At 45.1% G+C, this 21,290-nt stretch overlaps 1 protein-coding gene across 5 annotated transcripts in view; it reads left to right on the forward strand.

Moving 5' to 3' along the window:
- Positions 1-21,290, forward strand: part of LOC121875493 (latrophilin Cirl-like) — a 192,061-nt gene that overhangs the window by 99,793 nt on the left and 70,978 nt on the right. For all 5 annotated transcript variants that reach the window (XM_042380059.1, XM_042380061.1, XM_042380060.1 and 2 more), the window contains exon 3: positions 5,004-5,084. In XM_042380059.1, the coding sequence (XP_042235993.1) occupies positions 5,004-5,084 (81 nt within the window). The remainder of the gene's footprint in view (positions 1-5,003; positions 5,085-21,290) is intronic.

Raw genomic sequence — 21,290 nt, forward strand, 5'->3', positions numbered from 1 at the left:
GACACCAACGAGAACAAAAGAGACTCTTGTGACATCTGAAGCAACAAGAGACTCAACAGTTTTCTGACACAGCGAAGGAGGGGGGGAGGGGGGAGAGATATCCTAATGTGACCGATGTAGAATTGCAATAGTAAAAGTGAGATACAGAAACCCATCCAGTATATTCCTCAGAACCATAATTCGGAGACTGTTAATGGCGCTAAGTTCCTTTTTAACGAAGTCTTGGAAACCGGGGAGTAAATAGAGGAGGGAAGGAGGGACGAAGAAAGAAAGGAGTGAGGGAAAGAGGGAGATGGAAGCTAGCCTGAGAAAAATTAGAACTCTGACCCAAAGTTTATTCAGCATAATTTAGTGGCTTTGATGTTTGTGTTCGCTGGTGGAGAAGTTGTGGTAAACATAAAAGGGGTTTTTTAATGAAGCATTGATCACTTTACTTCACCGTCGATCACTTTAGTTTTGGAACTCTCCGGCTCTCAGCAAGACCCTAGAATGAGGTATTTTCTTCGGGTTAAAGTACGTGATATATTAATTAATTTTCTTCTTTTTATTCTCTTGTTGTTGTTCATCTTTGTCATCTTTTCCATCTTTTGTTTCTTCCCTTTCGCATTCTCCTTCCTTTCTTCTTCCTTTTCTGCTTCTCTGTCTTCCTTTTCTTCTCCTTTTCTGCATCATCTTCCTCCTCCTCCTCCTTTTTTTGCGAGGTGGAGATTTCATGTTGAGGTGGAAGTTAAAGACTCATGTAGCAGGAGAGACTCTCAAGAAAGTTAGCAAGGCTCACCCACGCCTTACCAGTGCACTTAAAACACTTAAGATGTGGTGAGTGGGGCTAAGTGTCCGGGGCGAGACAGGGAGGTGGCCCCGCCCGCCCTCACACGTCTGGGTAGCCCCCCTTGGTCCAGCCCCCTTGGTGTTCGTTTATCTCCTGTTATCTGATCCTCTTGTGTCCTCCACACACTCCCTCCCTCCTTCCCTTCCTATCCTTCATTCCCTCCCTCCCTCCCTCCCACCCACCTTCTCTCCCTCCCTCCCTCCACCAACTACCTTCCTTGTCTCTTCACAGGAACGAGATGACGTACAGTGTGTTGAACAAAGATGGTTGGAATAATAAAGGGTTGTCATGGAGACGTGTACACAGTCATACTAACATGCGCTGCTCCTGGACTAAGCTGTGTCATGTTAAAAAAAAATCTGTGCAGCTCGGGAAGTAAGGGATTTTTTGTTAGCACTTGGCAGTTTTAATTGATGAAGACTTCGACGTCGTTTAAAATCCCTGGACGAGAAAGACTTTATGTTCGTATAGATGTGACACAGATGATCAGCTCGATGATAAACACTTGACAGGCGAGGAGACAAAACTGTGTGTTGTGTTGTGTTGTGTTGTGTTGTGTTGTGTGTGACGGCCAGTGTGAGTAAGGGGGAGGGTGAGGAAGGGTTTAAGAGAACAATAGTCGACCAACTACCAGCTCATCAACCCTAACGACTATGATGTGGGAGGGGCGGGGGTGTAGGGGCATCTGAAGACTGTGTAGTCCTTCAGCTTGGGCCAGTCATTAAATCGGAGCGTGCAGGTGGGCAACAAAGGCCTCACAGTCCTCCTCCAGACGTGCCTTACCTGCCCCCTAGTCTCTCCACCTCTTCCACCACCGGCGTGAAAGCCTTGAGCTCCGTGAAAGACAGAAGGGAACTTGTTCAGTGCCATTGATAACCAGGACGCTTGATGCTACCCTCTCGCGTTCACCGTCTTCTACCATCATCACTCGTCACATCTCCGTCTTGTTTGATGTTTTAAGTTTTTGTTTTGTTAATCTTGGCGATTAACCTGTGAAGGGGCAACCAACGACAACTCAGGTGGGTAGGTCGGTTGCCATTATCTTGCCCCAGCCCCTTTAGCTTAACCCTTTGTACAGGTAACCCACATTTGTTTAGCTCTACGGGCGTGTATACAACTGCTGGCGGGTAATACTAGCCACCGCGACATACACTCATACACCTATTGTCTTAACACTGTGGTGCGGCGTGTTTACCTGTGGTGGAGAAAGATGGTAATTGAGACGTGGGTGACGGAGGGAGGAGGGGGGGAACCCCCCCCTATTGTCCGTCGTGGAGATTGATGGGAACAATTAATTCCCTGACGAGTGACGAGCTTAAGCTCAGTCAGATTTGTCGTCTTCAATCTCGGCCGTGATGGATAACGAGTTTTATGCCTTGTTAATCTTTTCTGGGGAGGTCGTGTGGTGGTGGTGAGCGGGGAGACGCAGAGGGGGGGGGGTTGAAGACGTAGCTCTGGGGTCTTTTCCCTCTCTGACGTCTACCCCTTCGATAGCAATATGATAGTGACGCAGTGTTGCACTCTGCAAAAAGCACCCACTCTACTTCTCCCTCAGGATGAACGTGAAACAAATCTCTTATCACGGGCGAGAGGCCGGTGTGGATCCCCTTGGCAGAGGGTTGGGGAAGCTATTAGAACCCACACACTGTCGGATCCAATTCTCTCTTGCGAGAAAAGAGGGGGATATAAGTGATTGGAACTTGTATTGAAGGAGATCCAGCGGCCCGGCCTCTTACCTTGTTCCTCCCACAGTTAAACGCGATCAAGGGATATCTTGTTTCAGTATTTTGGTCTCTTATTGTTGAGAGTTTAAGGACTTATTTTTAAGATTATTTTTATATTGTATTCTTATATTCCACTACATAAGAATAGTTCTGTATATAAGTTATCAAAATACAAATGACTGTAGGGGCTTCTTCTCAATAATGTTTCCTTCTCTTCCAAATTGTTAAACCATCGTCCTGGGAGGGTGAACATCCAGGCCTGATATTATTGGGTCGACCCCGCCCATAATGTCTTCCCTTCCCCTCTCCACCCCTTCATCCTTCTCCCTACCTTCCCTCCTTCCCTCCCTCACCAAAGGCCCTCCTTCTTCCCCCACTCCATCTCCTTGGACTCACCGGGGCTAATCCTTCGTTGCTTGTGTAGTCAGATTTATCTCGTTTTTCGTGTGTGTGTGTGTGTGTGTGTGTGTGTGTGTGTGTGTGTGTGTGTGTGTGTGTGTGTGTGTGTGTGTGTGTGTGTGTGTGTGTGTGTGTGTGTGTGTGTGTGTGTGTGTGTGTGTTTATAGAAAGTTACTCCTGTGTTTGTTTTCTCTTATCATTCGTCTTTCTCTTGCTGTTTGCTTTGGTTACTTCTTCTCTTTTTTCCCTCTTACATCTTAACTATCTCTTTCTTGTTTTCTGTTACTATTCCCCCGTTTAGTTATTATTATTTTCATCATCCTTGTGAACATGATAATAACCATCATCCCCTTCATAAACATTATCATCACTATCCTCCTCCTCCTCCTGCTGACCGTCCTGCTCCTGCTGCTGTTGACGGAGGCTCCTCAGCAGGTAATCACGTGGTGGTGAGCAGGTACTGGCAGACCTGCTAACTGGACCGTGACGCTGTGGTGGCCTGCCCAGAGTGGCTACTCCTGCCCTCCCTCCTCCCTGCCGCTTGCCCTCCCTGGCTCCTGCCCTCCCTACCTCCTGCCCTCTGTGTCTCTCGCCCTCCCTGCTTTCTACTCTTCCTGTCATCCTCCTTTCCTCCGCTCTACCTTCCCAGTTTCTTCACTCCCTTCTACCCTACCTGCCACCTCTCATTCCTGCCCTTCCAGTCATCCCTCTCCCTCCTTACTCCTCTTCCCTCCCTTCCTGCTACCACACCGTTACCCTCCCTCCCTTCTCCGTGGCCTCTCATCCACTGGTCCAGCCGTCACACCTCACCATCCGGTCTCTCTCTCTCTCTCTCTCTCTCTCTCTCTCTGAAGGAATCTGTTTTTGTTAATATCACTTATTATTTTATTTTATTTTACCTTTTTCTGCCATACCTTTTATTTACGGATTATTTTTTTATCTTTCGTTGTTATTTCGTGTTTATATTTGCTTTACCTTTTATTTATATTTATATATCGTGGATGTAAATTGATAACTGTATTGGCTTACTCAAAGACACATGCGTACTGGCAACGCTTGTAAAATGATGCACCAGTGTGTTTTGAACTTTTCATAAAACTCATACTAACTGTGCCACTCTTTATCACCCACCACCACGACGAACAGAAAACGGCGATTGACTCGAGGAGGGGGTACATGTGTAGGAGTGGGAGGGGGGGGGGGAGGTGGAGTCTTTCCGTACGTCTTGGAGGTCAGGACACGTCGACACGGTTCAAGAGTCTTTCCGTGCTTCTTCCGTGCCAAGTTGGGCCGTGTCACAGTTAGAATGAGTGGTTGGGAAAGTTTTAGTCACCAGTAGAACGGAATAATCACTTTAGTGTTATTTCTTCTTGATCTTGGAGTTAGGAAAATCATTTATTATAATGCTATACTGTGATATATTACTGTGTTACACTATATATATTTTACCGTGAGTTATATTGTATTTATATATATTACCAAAAGACTATACTTCGGATATATTGTCACAATGCTATACTACTTTATAGATATATTGTTATGATGCTATATTATACTATAGATATATCACAACATATTATACAACATATATTGTACATTACCATAAAGTGATTTACCACACTATAAATACATACTAGACAGAGATCACTCACCTGTGTCAAAGTACCTCGATGCAGATGGTGTAGGGGGCTGACGTGTAGGGGGCTGACGTGTAGGGGGCTGACGTGTAGGGGCTGACGTGCAGGGGACTGATGTGTAGGGGCTGACGTGCAGGGGACTGACGTGAGGGACTGATGTGTAGGGGCTGACGTGCAGGGGACTGACTGTGTAGGGGCTGACGTGTAGGGGACTGACTGATGTTGTTGACGTGTAGGGGGCTGACGTGTACGTGTTGGGGACTGACGTGTTTTTTGACGTGTTGGGGACACGTGTAGGGGACTGACGTGTTTTTTGACGTGTTGGGGACTGACTTGTTTTTTGACGTGCTGGGGACTGACGTGTATATTTCTTAACATGTAAAGACTGACGTGTGTTTGTGTTTATTTCTCCAGGTACGTTGTCGAGACGTCAGGTGGAGCCACTATCACCATCTTCTCTAGGAATGGGTCTCGCCTCCACTGCTGAACACCTAGGTAATTATGGCACCTGAGAATGTTTTTACCTGTAAGATTGATTTGTTGTCATCCAAGGTGAGGGACGTTAGGGTCTTCAAAGTTAGCAACGGTAAGTTGTCTCTCTTAAGGCGTTGGTTGTTTGGTGGTCTGGCAGTGGTTGTGGTCTGGTAGTGGTTGTGGTGTGGTGGTGGTGTGGTGGTGGTGGTGGTGGTGGTGTTGGTATGGTGGTGGTGGTGGTGGTGGTGGTGGTGGTGGTATGGTGGTGGTGGTGAAGTTTGTCTCTTGTTTTATTGTCATTGGACAGATGGTGTGAGTATGATTCTTGATATCGTGTGTGTGTGGGGGGAGGGGGTTCCTTCTCTTCCTCCTCCTTTGTAAAATACTTTCATTTCCCATTTCCTCCTCTTCGGTTTCTTGTTCCTAGTGCTTTTCGTCCTCCTCCATCACTTCCTCTTCCTCTTCTCCGTCACTTCTCTTTCCTTGCCCTCTTCAACTTATTTCTTTCCTTCTCACTCCTCCTCCCCCCTCTTCTCCCCCTCAGCCTACGACCAGAGCTTGTGACGCACTCGAGGCAGGAGTCGCCTTTGGTGGCGGTGTGTGTGTGGGTGGAGGAGAGGTCCTCTCCTCTGGGAGGGAACAAATACTCCCCCCCCTTTCCTTGCTCAAAGACACCGAACGAGGTCAGAAGGTCAGGGCCTTGACAAGAGGCCAAGAGGCCAGGAATCTTGACATGTCAGGAGGCTAAGGAGTTTGACAGGTCAGGAGATCAGGGAATTTGACAGGTCAGGAGGCCAAGGAGTTTGACAGCTCAGGAGGCCAAGGAGTCTGACAGGTCAGGAGGCCAAGGAATTTGACAGGTCAGGAAATCAGGGAGCTTGACAGGTCAAGAGGCCAAGGAGTTTGACAGGTCGGGAGACCAGGGAGCTTGACAGGTCAGGAGTCCTCTAAAGTTCATGAGACGAAAAAAAAATGAGAGGTTGTGTGGGAGGGAGAGGAGCTTTATGGCCCCGTGATAGAGCCTTTAGGGGAGTGTTGAAACAGATCCAACTTTCACACAAACTGTAATTCCCGGCTCTGTAAACGTCTCTCTCTGTCAGCGATTTAAACTTCCATTGTCATTTACGCTTTGCTCAACTCTGACGTTTGTTTTTATTACTGTGTGTTGGAGTAAACGAATTTTAAACAGTGATTTAATTCACCATTTTATGTTTATTGACGTGTATCTTTGTGTCACTTATAACTTATGCTTATCAATGTTTACTGTAATGTTTGTTTTTTTTTTAAATTGATATTTCTATTATATGTTTGTGTTGAAGACTTACAACCCCACACGTTAAATATATCCGTCAATAAAACGAGGGTCACTCAAGAAATTTTTTTCGTTTGAGCATAGGGTCGTGTGAGCGTAGAGGTCATGTGAGCATTAGAGGTTGTGTGGGCGTGGAGGTCGTGTGGGCGTGGAGGTCGCATGGGCGTGGGTGCGTGGCTGTGGTACCTGGGGAAATTGATGATTGGTGGGTGGAGGTAATTGACAGACTCACTGGATTTTATCAACAGGTAAATAGAAAGGTGGTTATGGTGTTGTGGGGGCTGGATGGTGCAACACTCGGCTATCACCACTCCGCTGTTTGATGGTGAGGCTGATAATGACGCGACGAAATGGTGAAATGGCAATGACGTTCAAGAAGAGTGAATTGAAAACGATAGTGGTGATGGTGATAATGACGTTCAATAATAGTGAAGTGAAAGTAACAATGGTGATAATTATGTTATTTAGTAATGGTGAAATGAAAATGATGGTGAGATTGACGTTCAAAAATGGTGGGGAAGAAATTAAAATTGTGATAATAGTGACAGTGGCGTGTAACTAATGGTGATACAGATGTTTAGAATATAGTGAAATAACATAAATAACCTTGGTTTAAGTGTTGGTTTTATATCACCGTTATATCACTTGGACAAAAACACCCGCAGCATCACACTGAATCACCGTCCATGAGTGAAGCTTAGGTTAGGTTAGGTTAATGCCAGGTGAATCCAAATCCAATAAGTGAACACTCATGGCAGGACGGGGCCGGCGCTTGGCAGGTGAGGCTGGGGCAGGTTGATGACCACAGCAGATAGGGAGAATGGTGCGGGCGTGACGGGAGAGGGAGAGCCGCTGCGGGGGTGAATAAAGAGGTGTATGGGCGTGGTGGTGAAACACGAAAGTAAACCTATCGGGATGGAGAGAAGGGAGAGGGAGGGTGAGACGGGGGTTGTAGGGGCGGGGAGGGTTGATGCGGTGCTGAGGCCATGAGGTGCTGTCTGGGAGGGTGGGCATGTGGGCGTGGGAGTGTTACATGTTCGACCCCTATTCACTGAGGGTGTTGAAAGAGAGGCTTGCGTAGCCGACAGTAACGTGGAGGTGGGAAGGGTCTTGCGAAGGTGTGGCTAAATGGATGGCAGACTTGGAGAGATGGGGAGGTAGATGGCAGGTTCGTGTACCGGTATCAGAATAGGAATAAGAGGAGCAGGAGGCAGAAGGTATGTCTATTAATCATGGGGGGTTATAAGGAATGGGCTGGCGGCAGGTGAGGAAGTGTTGTAGATCACCAGGTCCTGGGAGTAGAGGGGAGGTGACAGGTTCTGGGCAGGTTGTGTGGTGGCCACGCCCAGGTCTCAAGACCACCACGCTTTTGACTGGAACTGGTAGATGGGCCAAGATAAGAGGGAGTCTTCAGGGTAAGGAGACGTCGTCTTAATAATCCCTGGCCCTGGTTGAGGCTGGACTGCTACTCGGTGTCCACGGCGGCATCAGCCCCTCGCCAAGAGTCTTGTCTACTAGTCGTGTACTTGAACCCACCTGAGCCTCGATGATAAGACGAAATCACGATGATTATGGATTAATAGTAGCGACGAGGGGGAGTCATGCACGGGGACCGATGGACGCCGGGGCATCATAGCTGAGGTCACACATAGTACTGATCTATAAGGCTAATGTATCCTTCTCAATTTATCTCAGTATTTCATGCGCCTGCGAACTTAATACACTTATCAATAAATGGGGCCGGCAGTCTCATGTGGTCGGGCTCCTTCTGCAACCAGTTAGCCGAGGCAGTCAGGCGGGCCACCAGTCAGTCTGATTAGCCGAGAGGCCGAGGCTTGAGCAGTAGGTAGTCCCGGCGAAGATTGGTATTATCTGCGCCGGCGGTTTTTGGAGAGGCTTCCTGAGACCTTGAAGATGTTGGTATTCGAGAACCTCATGATCTCACTGCCAATGACTTTGAAGATCTTGCTTCTAGAGGCCTTAAAGATATTACTCCTGAAGGCTGTCAAGATACTGCTTCAGGAAATTTGAAGATGTTGCTTCAAGAGGCCTTCATTATATTGCTCTTAAGAAACTCTAGATAATGCTACAGGAGAGTTAAGATATTGCTACAGGAGGCTCGAGATGTTGCTTCACAAGGACTTAACTTGTTAGTGTCCAAGCAATCCAGGAAGTTGTAACCGTATACCTCCAAGACACTGCTTGAGATCTTAAGATATCGTTTTCGGAGACTTTCAAGCCCCTGCTGCTGGTGCTGTGGCTGAGACATTCCCCCAGAAGGACTTGGGAGTCTTTAACTCCTGGGTAAACCCGGGGCTTCTGCCCTTAGTAATGCCTGGCGCTAAACTGCCAGCCTACTGTAAGATAATCCCATTTACTGTTGAAGTTTGACCCTAAATATCCCAGCGGGCGTCATAAGGGCTGGTTCTCGGTTATGTTAATCAGTGTAGCTCCAGCTGATGCTCCTCCCGGGAGAGGTTTATGGGGGCAAGTTTTCGGCAACTTCCTGTGTCCACGCTCGTTATCTGCCTAAGGATTCCCACGAAAATCATCAGCGCAGGGCGGCCGGAACTATGCACGATGCTGCACCATCCACCCATACACTGACACAAAATATAGCCTTAGTTTATCCGGGAACACGTAGCTCGTTGTGCAGAGCTACTTAACCCTTAATAGGTCCATCATAAAAATAGGAGAAATCTCTCTCTCTCTCTCTCTCTCTCTCGAAGATGTGCTGGCACCCCTCACCCCACAGTAAAACAGAAGTGTCACCCTTTCCTATCCAATGGAACAGAAGGGGCCCTATCCCTCGCCCTCCCTCCCTCGCTCCCTGGGTTTACACTCGCCTGCACCTACTAGCGACCTTGGAGATTTAATCAGCATTTCGCACGAAGCTCTAATGAAGAACAGGACGGTGCACTTAGGCAGGGACGGCCGTGAGGTGGCTGTGGCCTGGCGTGGGACACACAGGACCCCAGGGCGTGAATAGGCGTTTGTTGGGGTGGGTGGGGGGTATATATATATATATATATATATATATATATATATATATATATATATATATATATATAGGCGTAAGTATATATTCGAGTGATGAAGGGGGCGTGTGGTAGAGAGGGCGTGTTAGGACAGGGGGCGTGTGGCAAATGTGGCGTGTTGTTAAGGGTCGTTGTTAGGTAGGTAGGTAGGTGGGGGGGGAGTGGAGTAGCCAGACAGGTTATGGTTATTGTGGACACGTTGGGGGCATCAGGTATGGTCAGGTGACGATAGTAGCTGGTATGGAAAGACAAGCAGCAGGTTTGGGCAGATCGAGATAAAACACCTGCTGTGGGTAGGTCGAGACAGACACCTGGCGTGGGTAGGTCGAGACAGACACCTGGCGTGGGTAGGTCGAGACAGATGGTAGGTCGAGACACATGGTATGGGTAGGTCTACAGTAGTCAAGCACATGATATCGGCAGGTCGAGAGTTGAGACACACCATTATGGCGTGGAAGCAGGTTAAGAAAATCACCTGCTGTGGGTAGATCAAGACAGACAGCAGGTGTGGCGAGGAGGCAGGTCGAGACGAACAGCAGGTGTTGGGGGGGGGGAAGGAGGCAACAACATCAACAGACGAAGCAGGTCGGCACAAACAACAGATGTACAGAGTTAAGCAGGCAGACAGGCAAATAAGCAAGCAGACAAGCAAAGCAGGCAGGCAGGCAGGTCGGTGTAGGAGGGAGGGAGAAGAAGGGAAGGTAACGGACAGCAGGAGGAGGACGGCGCCGCCATAAGGTCAAAACGTCCAGCACTACTCGGGGACTGGCAGAGGGGCTAAGATTATTCACGAGAAATTACGGTGCAGGGATAAGTAAAGAAGATGAAGATGGGAATAAATTGAAGGATCAACCGGGGAGGAGGAATGTTAAGCAGGACACTCACACACCCTCACCACTGCCTGGAGGAACTTGTCTTTTTCCTCCTCGACTTAGGGAGAAAATTCACTTCACTGAATCTTGAGGGAATTATTACGACGGGAGATAAAAAGTAATACTAAGTGATTTTATTTTGACACTGGAATAATGATAATAATAATAATAATAATAATAATAATAATAATAATAATAATAATAATAATAATAATAATAATAATAATAATAATAATAATAGCAACAAATATAAGAAGGACAATAATATTTTAAATGTAATCACTTATGCTAAAAAAAAAACATGTACTTTTTCATACGAAAATACAAACGTTCCTACGGCAAAAGAAAAAACAAAAAAAAATACATTATACACCTAAACTCGAATGCACAACTGCAGAACGTAATGAGGAGAAAAATAAACAAAGTATAGAATCCTTCTTTCATTATATATATGCACTAAAATATTGGAAACTCGAATGCTAAACGTGACGCCAAAAAAAAAAATTATCTCGATACTTTTTTATTTATTTATTTGTTCTTCATGGTTAAGAGGCCAATAGTTTCGTTACTGATAATTCTGGCGCCATTATTATCTCCTTGGCTGGAACCACTACCGTCACCTCCCAGAGATCGACACTGTACGTACGGTGCTGAACCCTCGCCCCTGTAGAACCACTAGGAAAGTAGAACCCCTGAGGCCTGTTAGAACCCTGGCCCGTAGAACCCCTGAGGCCTGTTAGAACCCTGGCCCGTAGAACCCCTGAGGCCTGTTAGAACCCTGGTCACCATATATATATATATATATCCCTCGGGGTCGTAGGACTCCTGAGGCCTGGAAGAACCCTGGCCAATTTTCACTTTGAGGCCACAGACTGAATCCTTAACCAGTGGTGGGTGGACGCTGGCCTCCACCACTAGGCAGGGAGGCCACTCACGTCCCTCACAAGTAACACAAATATGGACTAAAATAAACCAGAGGGGCGGAAAAAAGACCCCCTGACCCCGCCCTTAACGTCAGGGTGAGGGAGAGGGAGGGAAGAAAAGTGGGTAACGAGAGGATAAATGAGAAGAGGAAAGGAGATAGCGAGAGGTTAGAGAGCGGGAAGAAAGGGGTAGTCAGAGAGATAAGGGGGGAGGAAGGGATGAACGAAAGAAAGAGGGAGAGATATGGGAAAGAAGATAAAAAAACAATACTGGAGGAGTGAAGGAATTAGTTCTTTAGAGAGAGAGAGAGAGAGAGAGAGAGAGAGAAAGAGAGAGAGAGAGAGAGAGAGAGAGAGTAACAAACCGAGGAATTGAAGATAATTGGCAAAAATTCCAATAGCCTGTTTGACCAGACGACACGGAAGAAGACTGTCAGGGTGAGGACCGGGTGGGGAGGTTGATTGGGGAGGTGGGGAGATTAGTAGAGGAGGTGGGAAGGTTAGTTGGGAGAGGTGGAGAGGTTGTTAGGTTAGAGTGGGAGGTTAGTGGGGAGGTAGGGAGGAGGAGGAGGGGAGGATAGAGAAGTTGGTGATGGGGGAAGAAGGTGGGGAGGTAAGTGGGGAGATTGATAAAGTAAATGGGGGAGATAAGTTGATCAGGATTAGAGACGAACTGGATAAAGTGAGATGAATTAAGACGAAGATAAATTAAATTAAAAAGTAAGTTACAATATATAGAAAAAACATTAATAATTCCCTCGACTATGTGTTGCCTTGAACGATATGAATTTGATTAGAAACGAAAATATACGAATAAATTGACGAAAAGTAAAGATAACGAAAACAGAAAACATTCTGGTCTATACTGTAAATCGAGATGACTTCAGATTATATTTATGTAAAAGTATGAGAAGAATAATTCGCATAATAGAATAAATAGAATGGTTTAAAAATAAAAGATAACAGCGGTGTGAATAATAATAATCAATAGTCCTCCTCCTCCTTATCATCATCATCCTTCCCCTCTTCCCCTTCCTTCTCCCCCTCCCCTTCCCCCTCCTTCTCCCCCTCCCCTTCCCCCTCCTTCTCCCCCTCCCCTTCCCCCTCCTCCTCCTACCACCATGTTCATCGCTTTCGGAAGGGAAGAAAAAGGGAAAGATGAACTAAAAAAAAATTATTCCTCAAGTCACAGGAAGAAGGAAAAAAAATCGAATGTAAAAAAAAAGGTATAATGAAAAAGAGATTTGGGAGAAGTAAAGAGACAAGAATGGGTTAAGAGGCAGAATGCAAGAGGTAGGAAAAAATGGGGGAGAATATATTAGGCTGGCGAGGATAGTGAGGTGAAGGAGAGAGGGGAGTGGTGGTGGAGAAGGAGAGAAAGTGGTGGAGGAAGAGGAAGTGAGGGTGAAGGAGGAGAATGGGTGAAAGGAGAGAAAAGGAGGAAGATATGTGAAGTAGAAGGAAGAATAAGGGGAAAGGAAGAGAAGAAGGAAAGCTGAGGAGGAAGAGAAGGAAAAGCGAAGGAGGAGAAGGAGAGAGGAATAGTGGTGGTAGTGAAAGACGAGGAGGAGGAGGAGGAGTGTAGGACGAAGAAGAGGAGGTAGAAGAGAAGGAGGAGGGAAGAAGAAATACAGTACAGTACAACATTACAGTATATTACAGGGATGGGTTTTAAAAGCCTTGTCTTAATACCTGGAACATAATTTTATCCTCAAATTTGTTATGTAACGTAAGAATTTTTTTGATGTAGAAATTTTTAAGAATAATATATTTAAATTTTTATTGATGTGTATTTTATTGTTTTGTGTTTATTATTTTACTTTATTCTACAGTTTTTCTTGTTTTGTTTATGTAGGATTTTATTTAGTACCTTATGTTTTTTTAGGTGTTTTTGTTTTTAAATGTTAATTCCTATGTAGTGTTTATTTTGATAATTATGGAGAATATTTGGTTATTTTATTTAATGACTCTATAGTTAATTTTAGATAATATAGTCGTTAATATTTGTGTAAGATTTTTTTTTAATACTACTGTATATAACTTCATTTTTTTTTCATTATACTGTAGATAAAAATTTTAATACTGTAGATTTTTTTAGCGTTGAAGTATACTGTATTTCATTTTGTTACTTAGTTAATATTAAGGAAAAAATACAGAATATCACAGATTTTTTTTATTTTATTTTTTTTTTAATTTGTGATATAAGTTGATACAAAAATTGGTAAATAATTTGATCCCATTAGTTTTTTTTTTTTTTTAGAATATTACAGATTTTGGGGGTTAAAGTACAGAACAGGGGTAGTTATTTTTTTTACTATTTGTTAAGAAAGTAATATAAGTAAAAATATATATTAGCTTCCTGTATATAAATTAGAATAAAAATTGTCTGTAAATGAGGAAAAAATAAGTAAAGACGATGAAATATTGGAGAGGAAGAAACAATGAACGAGGAAAAATGAAGAAAGATGAAGAGAACAAGTGAAGAAAATTTTTAGAAATGGAAGATGGTGAAGGAAGGACATGGAAGGTGAAAAGAGAATGAAGACAATGATAAAATCCGATAGCAAGTGTAAAGAAGAGGGAAGAATAAAGAAAACAAAAGTGAATGACATAGAATGAAGATAAAGTGAAGAAAACAGATAACAAGAATAGCTAATAATGGCCAGAAGTGTATGAATCGGGGAGAAAACAAAGAAGGAAGTTGAGTGAAGAAAAGTAAAGTGATTAACAGAGAATAAAGATAAAATGATGAAAATAGATAATAAAGATAATAATAATAAAAAACAGAAGTGTATGATTTAGGGAGCAGACAAACAGTAACTAGAGAGGTGGGGAGGTGAAGAAGGGAGGCTTATAAAGGTGGGAGACTCCAGGGATGGAAGACGACTCACCACCTGGAATTCCAAATCACTGCTGGATCCTTCTCCTCAGAAACACGGAACTGGGAATTTAGTTGGAATGGGCAGACGTCTGGTGTTTGGGCGGTTTATTGTTATTTTTTAATATTGATTTAAAATAGAAAAGGAATAAATCGTTGTTTTAATTTTGTGTATCTTGGTAATGATAACTGAATAAGGTAATGTTGTGTTGTGAAAATGTTAATTCATTAGTATCGTCAGTGTTTCATAAGTGATATTAGTGGTTTAATGGAATAATGATGAATAATGACAGAGTGAGTGAGTGAGTGTATCGGTGATGTGTCATGACTAGGATAAACTCTGTGGGATTTACGCGCCAAGATGGCCATATTGGGCGGCCTCGGAGATATCATCGGCAGCTGTAGAACCCAGATATTTTTTTTTCTTTGCCCGCCTCAGCTTCTGATTCATGATTCTTGTTAACGGATATTGTTGGGAGTCCGTGCTTTCAAACAGATGACTTCCAGTTGTTCTCCATATGCATGAACACTGGGCCAACTTGGAATGTACATTAGTCCAGGATCGATCTGACTCCTCCAAACCGCTGAGGACCACAAGATAGGCTGCAGGTACGCCGCCCCGACACTGGCATACCGTATACATCCCTCTGAATGTAATTTGTCGGAGGGTTCTTTGTGGGGCCTCGCATTAACGATATTGGCTCCTCAGTCCTATTACCGCTACAAACTTTTTAAAAAGAATGATAGTCAGGCGAGTGTCGGAAAGTACCCAACCCTTTCATTTGGGCACGAGTTCGGAGCCATTAGTTAGTGAGGCTTGCGGGGCAGGAAAGTGCTACCCACGGTCTTCCCGGGCAATGTTAAGGCCGGTTTACACCCCCTTAACGCCGTACGGACCTGGCCATAGCGCCATAGACATTACTTATACTGTTGTGGACGCCGGCGGGCAGGGTAGGAGAGGAGGAGGAGGAGGAGGGGGCCCTCAACACTGCCCTCGTCAGGAATTACCAAGGTCATGGTGATGGTGTAGTGTGGTGGTGTTCCGCAGGGCGAGGCTTCCAACCTCCGATCATAGTCCTGTGGTTGACATTCTCTTGTTCCTGAGACACAAGATATCCGTAGATTAGTGAGTGGGTGGACGCTGGTGTGTATATGACGGGGTGCTGCGGGAGTTGTGGGTTACAGAGGTGTTTACTGTGCAGGAGACTTGTTTCCCGACGTGTGTGTTGAACTGTAGTTTTGTCCTACTTGAGTGTCTTTTAATTTTACTTTCGGGGGTCTGAACTCAGCACGTATTTGCTACAATAAACTTATGTGATCCATTGACCACGTATAGTTCCGTGTGGGGCGTGCGTGTCACTTGTGGGCGTGTGTTCCACGGGGGAGGCGTGTTGTTGTTCCTGTAGATGTGAGTGTTGTTCCTGGGGGCGGGTGATGATGGGGTTGGGTATAGTGCTGGTGGTCTAGTCGAGGGTGTGAAGGGGCAGGGCTCTCGATTTGAATACCCGGCAGCTAGACAGGGGAGGAGAAAGCCGTGATGGACGCTGATGAAGGACCATTAAAACGGATCTAGGGGCTACCCAGGAATGTGTTAACCTCGGCACCGGTGATCTAGAAGATACAACCAACACAATTATACCACAGAAACACTTTAATAATCAAGACTTCATCTAAGAAACTCTTGTAGTGGGAATGGTAATCTTAAAAGGAGTTCCATGAAATTACAGATTAAGTGCGAATACCAATGAAGTGAGAAACTCGCTGAAACAAAAATACGGTGTTGGCGCGGCGCTGACCTGATGCAGGAATAGTTAATTAGGACTGTGTTTGGTCTGGAATAAGTAACTAGATGGTACCTAGAAAAGAACAGGGAGGGAATATCAACGAGGTGCTTTGTAGGACGTGGCTTAGGAAGAAACACATAGGTAGATGCTGTTGAGAGGAGATGCAGACGGCTGAGGTGTGACGAGGGTAAATATCCTGAGTAAAGAGGAAATATTGCAACCTCTTATGACTGTAATGTAATTATGGCAGGTGTTGAGAGTGAGCTGAGCGGCACTAACTGGAAATGTATTAGGACAAAGGAGGTGAATTAGCACTAGCTAGTAACGTTATAAGACAACTAGTGAACGAGCAGTAATTAGTAGGAAGGTATTGAGATAACAGGTAACTAACCACTGGTGAAGTATGGAGGTGTGTTGACGTCAATTCATTCTCGGGAAATTAATAGTGACAGTAACGTTAGTGCTGGAGGAGCGACCAGCTGTATCTCCACCACCACCTGGAGCATGAGGGAGACCAGATGGAGCATAAAGAGGATCTGTTGTAGTTTGAGGAGGAGGAACTTGATCCGGCCAGCTAGAACATGACCCAGCCGGCTGGAGCATAACCTGGCCTGCTGGAGCATGGCCCGGTTAACTGGAACATGATCTGGCCAGCTGGAACATGATCCGGCCAGCTGGAACATGACCCGGTTAGCTGGAGCATGACCTGGCCACGGGTAGATTACAAAAGGAGTACTGGCAGCCACAACACTGGGGCCGACATATTGACTGGGCCGGATCAATAGCACCGGGTTGTACTCTCACCTCCCATTTACATACGGGCCCTCAACTGCTGCTGCCGTGATGGAGACGACCTGCCTAACCTGGCCCTGCTGGTGTGTGCGTGTGCGTGTGTGCGTGTGTGTGTGTGTGTGTGCGTGCGTGCGTGTGTGTGTGTTCCTGCTTCTGTCTCCCTGTATAGCCCACCACACGTTTGTCTCTCGTTGTTCCGCTCCTTGTCTCGTTGTCTCGTTCACCTGGTCTCGCTGGTTCGTTCACTTGGTCTTTGAATCTCGTCTGTTCTCTCACTGTCTCGCTTCCCTATTCTGTTAGTCTTGTTCTTCTGTTATTATTGTTTTCTTATCTCCTCGTTGTCTCATTCCTTCAATCCTTTTGTCTAATTTCTCCACACATTGTCTCCACTCCTTTGTTTTCTCTCTCGTTGTTATTGTTTATTATTTATTCTTTTATCGTCTTGTTGTTTTGCATTAGTCATTTCTCTGTTTGATTTACGTGTTTTTTTGTTTGTTTGTTTACCTATTTTCACATTCTCTTTCGTTTTGTTTTTTGTACGATTTTTTTTCTCTGACTTCTTATTCTTGTGTCTGATGTCTCTTGTCTTCTCTCATACCCCAGTTACATATCCTTTATCCTTCTCATCCCCTCCTACTCCCTCTCTCCATCCCTCACATCCTCACACGGCGCGGTGACATATATAATCCTAATCCAGCATTCTAGCATCCCACATCCTGTATCCTTGTGTCTGTGGGCTTCCCCGTGTATCCTTTAATACTCCCAGGTGGTGTGGAGGGAGGGAGGGAAGGAAGGTGGAAGAGAGGAACAAGAGAGAGAGAGAAGGAAGGAAGGAAGGGAGGAAGGAAGGAGGTAGTGGAGGAAAGAGAGATGGGGGGTGGTAGGGAAGGAAGGAGGGGAGAGGTAGGTAGGTAGGGAGGGAGGGAAGGAAAGATGGAGGCAGGGAGGGAGGGGACCAAAGATAAGCGGTCAGATAGGGATGTTTTGGGAGGTTGTGGAGGAAGAGGCTGCCGCAGATTTACGCCAGGACTGCTACGCCGATACGCAAACAGCCATTCCAGTGGATCTTTACCTCAGATCTTCCTATACCTCCCCCACCACAAGCTATTTTGTCACCGCTGTCTCCCACAAGGCGCGATAAGGCTGGGAAATGGGTACGGCTGGAGAAGGAAGAGGAAGGAGGAATACACACAAAAGAGGAACTGGTTTAGGGGAGGAAGAAGACAGGAAGGAGAAGTAAAGGAGGAAGAGGAGAAGGAGAGGTGCTGAAAGAGGAAAGAGTGGGAGAGGAAAAGGGGGCAGTAAGAAAAGGACAAGGAGGAGAAGTAAAAGAGGAGGAGAAGAAGGTGCAGAAAGAGGAAAGAATGGGGGAACAAAAGAAGAAGAGGAGGAGGAGGGGTAGAAGTAAGAGGACAGGGAGGAGAAGAAATATTAGATCGTACACACACACTTTGCTAATCCCAATCGACTAAACTGGGAAAAAAACAATAAAATAAAAACTTGGAATAAATTTTGAGTTGGAAAGTTATGAGCCGAGTTGACAGTATTGGAGAAAGTTAGATGTTTTGTGTTTTTTTATTTATAAGGACAAAATACGTAGCTGTTTTTTATACTAGTTGTGGGTGGCAGTCGTGTGTGTACAAGTGGTGGTAGGACGTCTGCCAGGATTAGGGATATTCAAATGTAGGATTCTCTTGAGTCCTTACGAGAATATTACTGTTTGTAGGATCAAGGACCAGATTCTTTAAAAACATTCTTATGGTGAATATGTCTCGTTAACCGTAAGAATGTTCCTAATTTGGTTGACTTGGGTTAAATCACAAGACATGGCGTCGTAGTTACACTGAGACTCGATTTAAAGCCTCGTTCAACACTCAGACCAAATTAAGTTAGTTTTTTAATATTCTTAATGGGATTTTGGTACCGTAGCTTAAGTCATCACAACTAGAGTCTCAGCGTAACCATGAAGCCATTTTGAACGTTTTCTTGAGGCTTTAACTTAAATGAACCAGTCTCTCAAATCCTTCGGTCAATTGAGACGAAACGGAAAGAAATCAAACATCAGTACAGGATGGTGGTGTACAGTAGTGGCTGGTGATCCGGGTTGTGAAGTCTGCCACCTGCCATCACTTAACCGGCTTTCACTAAATCAGGCACCGGATGTGTCTAGCTCCAGCTTAGTGCTATGTCTGGTATCAGTTGAGGTATGCAACTGACAAAGACAGTATCCGGCTCCTGTCATATTTTCCGTTTCCGGCTATATCCTGTTCCGGTTGTCTCCTTATCCGGCTATGTCTCAATCCCATTTGCAGGCTGCGTCCTCCACATTCCAACCCCCTCTCTCTCTCTTTCTATATAACCGATCCCTGACTGTGTGACTGTGTGTGTGTGTCTGACTGGCTTCGACTGTGTCCGTATCCTCCAGCCAGCATCCAGTTCAGACTCGGTCATGGCCAGCACGACTCCACAAACATACACTCAACTTACAGATAAAACTCTCGTGGGATTTTTAGTTTCCCCTTGATATTGGCAGATTGTCTTGGGGAGAAAATGGATGGTGTTTCAGGCCCTGGGCGGTATTTGGGAGTGTAAATTTGGATCACATATATATATACGTTTACTCCAAATCCTGTGTGTGTGTGTGGTTTTGGAGTTATGTGGTGTTGCTGTGGTATCTCCTCTTTGTTTTGATTTATTATCAAGTGTTCGTTGGTATTTAATATCGGATGGTTACTGTTGATTTGATACCGTTTATTTGCTGTGATTTGATATCTTATCTTGACTCTAATTTGATATCGTGGTTTTTCCTTTTGATTTGGTATTAGATTTTTTGCTGTGATTTGTTATCGGCTGCTCGCTTCGATCAGCCCTTCAGCTGCTACAATAAACTCGTATTAAGAGATTATACTCAGCCGAGATAGGTTGAGATTTGGGACTGAAAAGCAGCTCATGTTCAGGTCAGGTCAGGTCAGGCTTGGTGCAGCTGGTGAGAGGTCAGCTGCAGAGGAGGTAAGTAAGGGTAGGTTCAGGTGATGGTGGTTGCAGGGGCCGGCCTCAGGACCTGGTGATGGTGGAGGCAGGGGCCGGCCTCAGGTCCACACAGGCGCTGACACCTGCTGATAACGACTGATAGCAGCGACACTAAGAAGACAAATGCCCCTGTTTTGGCCGCTACTGGAAAAGCTTCCCCGCTGGCCTAAGTCGTAAGATTTAATATTTCTCTTCTCACTCTGGTCTTTTACCATTATCAGACGAGACTTAGAGCGGTTTTCCTCGCACTCACTGTGAAGATCTCAAATAAAGGTTAAAACACTTTACTTAAGGATGTAGTCTGAATCGGTTGTTTATACTTATCATACGTGGAGTCATTCGAGAGAGATATCTACGGACTGACACCTGGCTCCCTAACTCTGTACTCCAGGGGTCCTCAGGTTAATACTTGATAAACCACCAAGTCAGATGATGTAGTAAACAGTATATATTTTGTTTTAAGAAATTCAAGTTTAAATTTAAAATAGTTCGAAGACAAGTTAATTTGTTTCTCTCTCATGGCGGGAGTTTCTTTTCTATTCAGTGTTGTTATTTTAGGTTGAAGGAAAGTTGTTAAGTGTTGTGAAGACATCAGTCAGTGGGTGTAAATCGTGAGAGAGGAGGAGGAGGGACACTGGTTGTTGCCCCCTGTCGTCACCCACCGTGGCAGATGACTGTGGCCACGGCGGTGTATCTCTGTGTTTATCTCTGCTCCTACTGCTCTCTCTGCTCCCACTGCTCTCCCTGCTTCTACTGCTCTCCCTGTTCCTACTGCTTTCCCTGCTCCTACTGCTCTCCCTGCTTCTACTGCTCTCCCTGTTCCTACTGCTCTCCCTGCTTCTACTGCTCTCCCTGCATCTGCTGGACTTACTGCTGACGATCTATTTTCCTACTAATGCCGCTATTTCTTTTTTTTTATTCATGATACATTTTTTGCTGTTACGCTGCTGATGTTTCCTGCTGCACCTACTGCTCCTGCTGCACCTACTACTACTGCTGCTGCTACTATACCTGCTTCTGCTATCCTCCACACCTACTGACATTCTTGATTACTACTAAATACCTCCCAATTAGTATCAAGTTCCTCCCGAGATGAAAGTTATTCGATCACTTTGCGAATGTGGTGATGATGATGTTGTTAAGGAGCGTGGTGATGATGATGATGTTAATGGTGATAGTGACGACCATAGTGATGATGATGATGTTAATGGTGATAGTGACGACCATAGGGGTGATGATGATGATGTTAATGGTGATAGTGACGACCATAGTGATGATGATGATGTTAATGGTGATAGTGACGACCATAGGGGTGATGATGATGATGTTAATGGTGATAGTGACGACCATAGTGATGATGATGATGATGTTAATGGTGATAGTGACGACCATAGGGGTGATGATGATGATATTAATGGTGATAGTGACGACCATAGTGGTGATGATGAATGGTGATGTGACGACCATAATGATGATGATGTTAATGGTGACGACCATAGTGGTGATGATGATGATGTTAATGGTGATAGTGACGACCATATGATGATGAATGATGTAGTGATGATGATGATGATGTTAATGGTGATAGTGACGACCAG

The sequence above is a fragment of the Homarus americanus genome, unplaced genomic scaffold, assembly GCF_018991925.1.
Source record: "Homarus americanus isolate GMGI-L3 unplaced genomic scaffold, GMGI_Hamer_2.0 scaffold8392, whole genome shotgun sequence".
In the NCBI taxonomy this organism is placed as follows: domain Eukaryota; kingdom Metazoa; phylum Arthropoda; class Malacostraca; order Decapoda; family Nephropidae; genus Homarus; species Homarus americanus.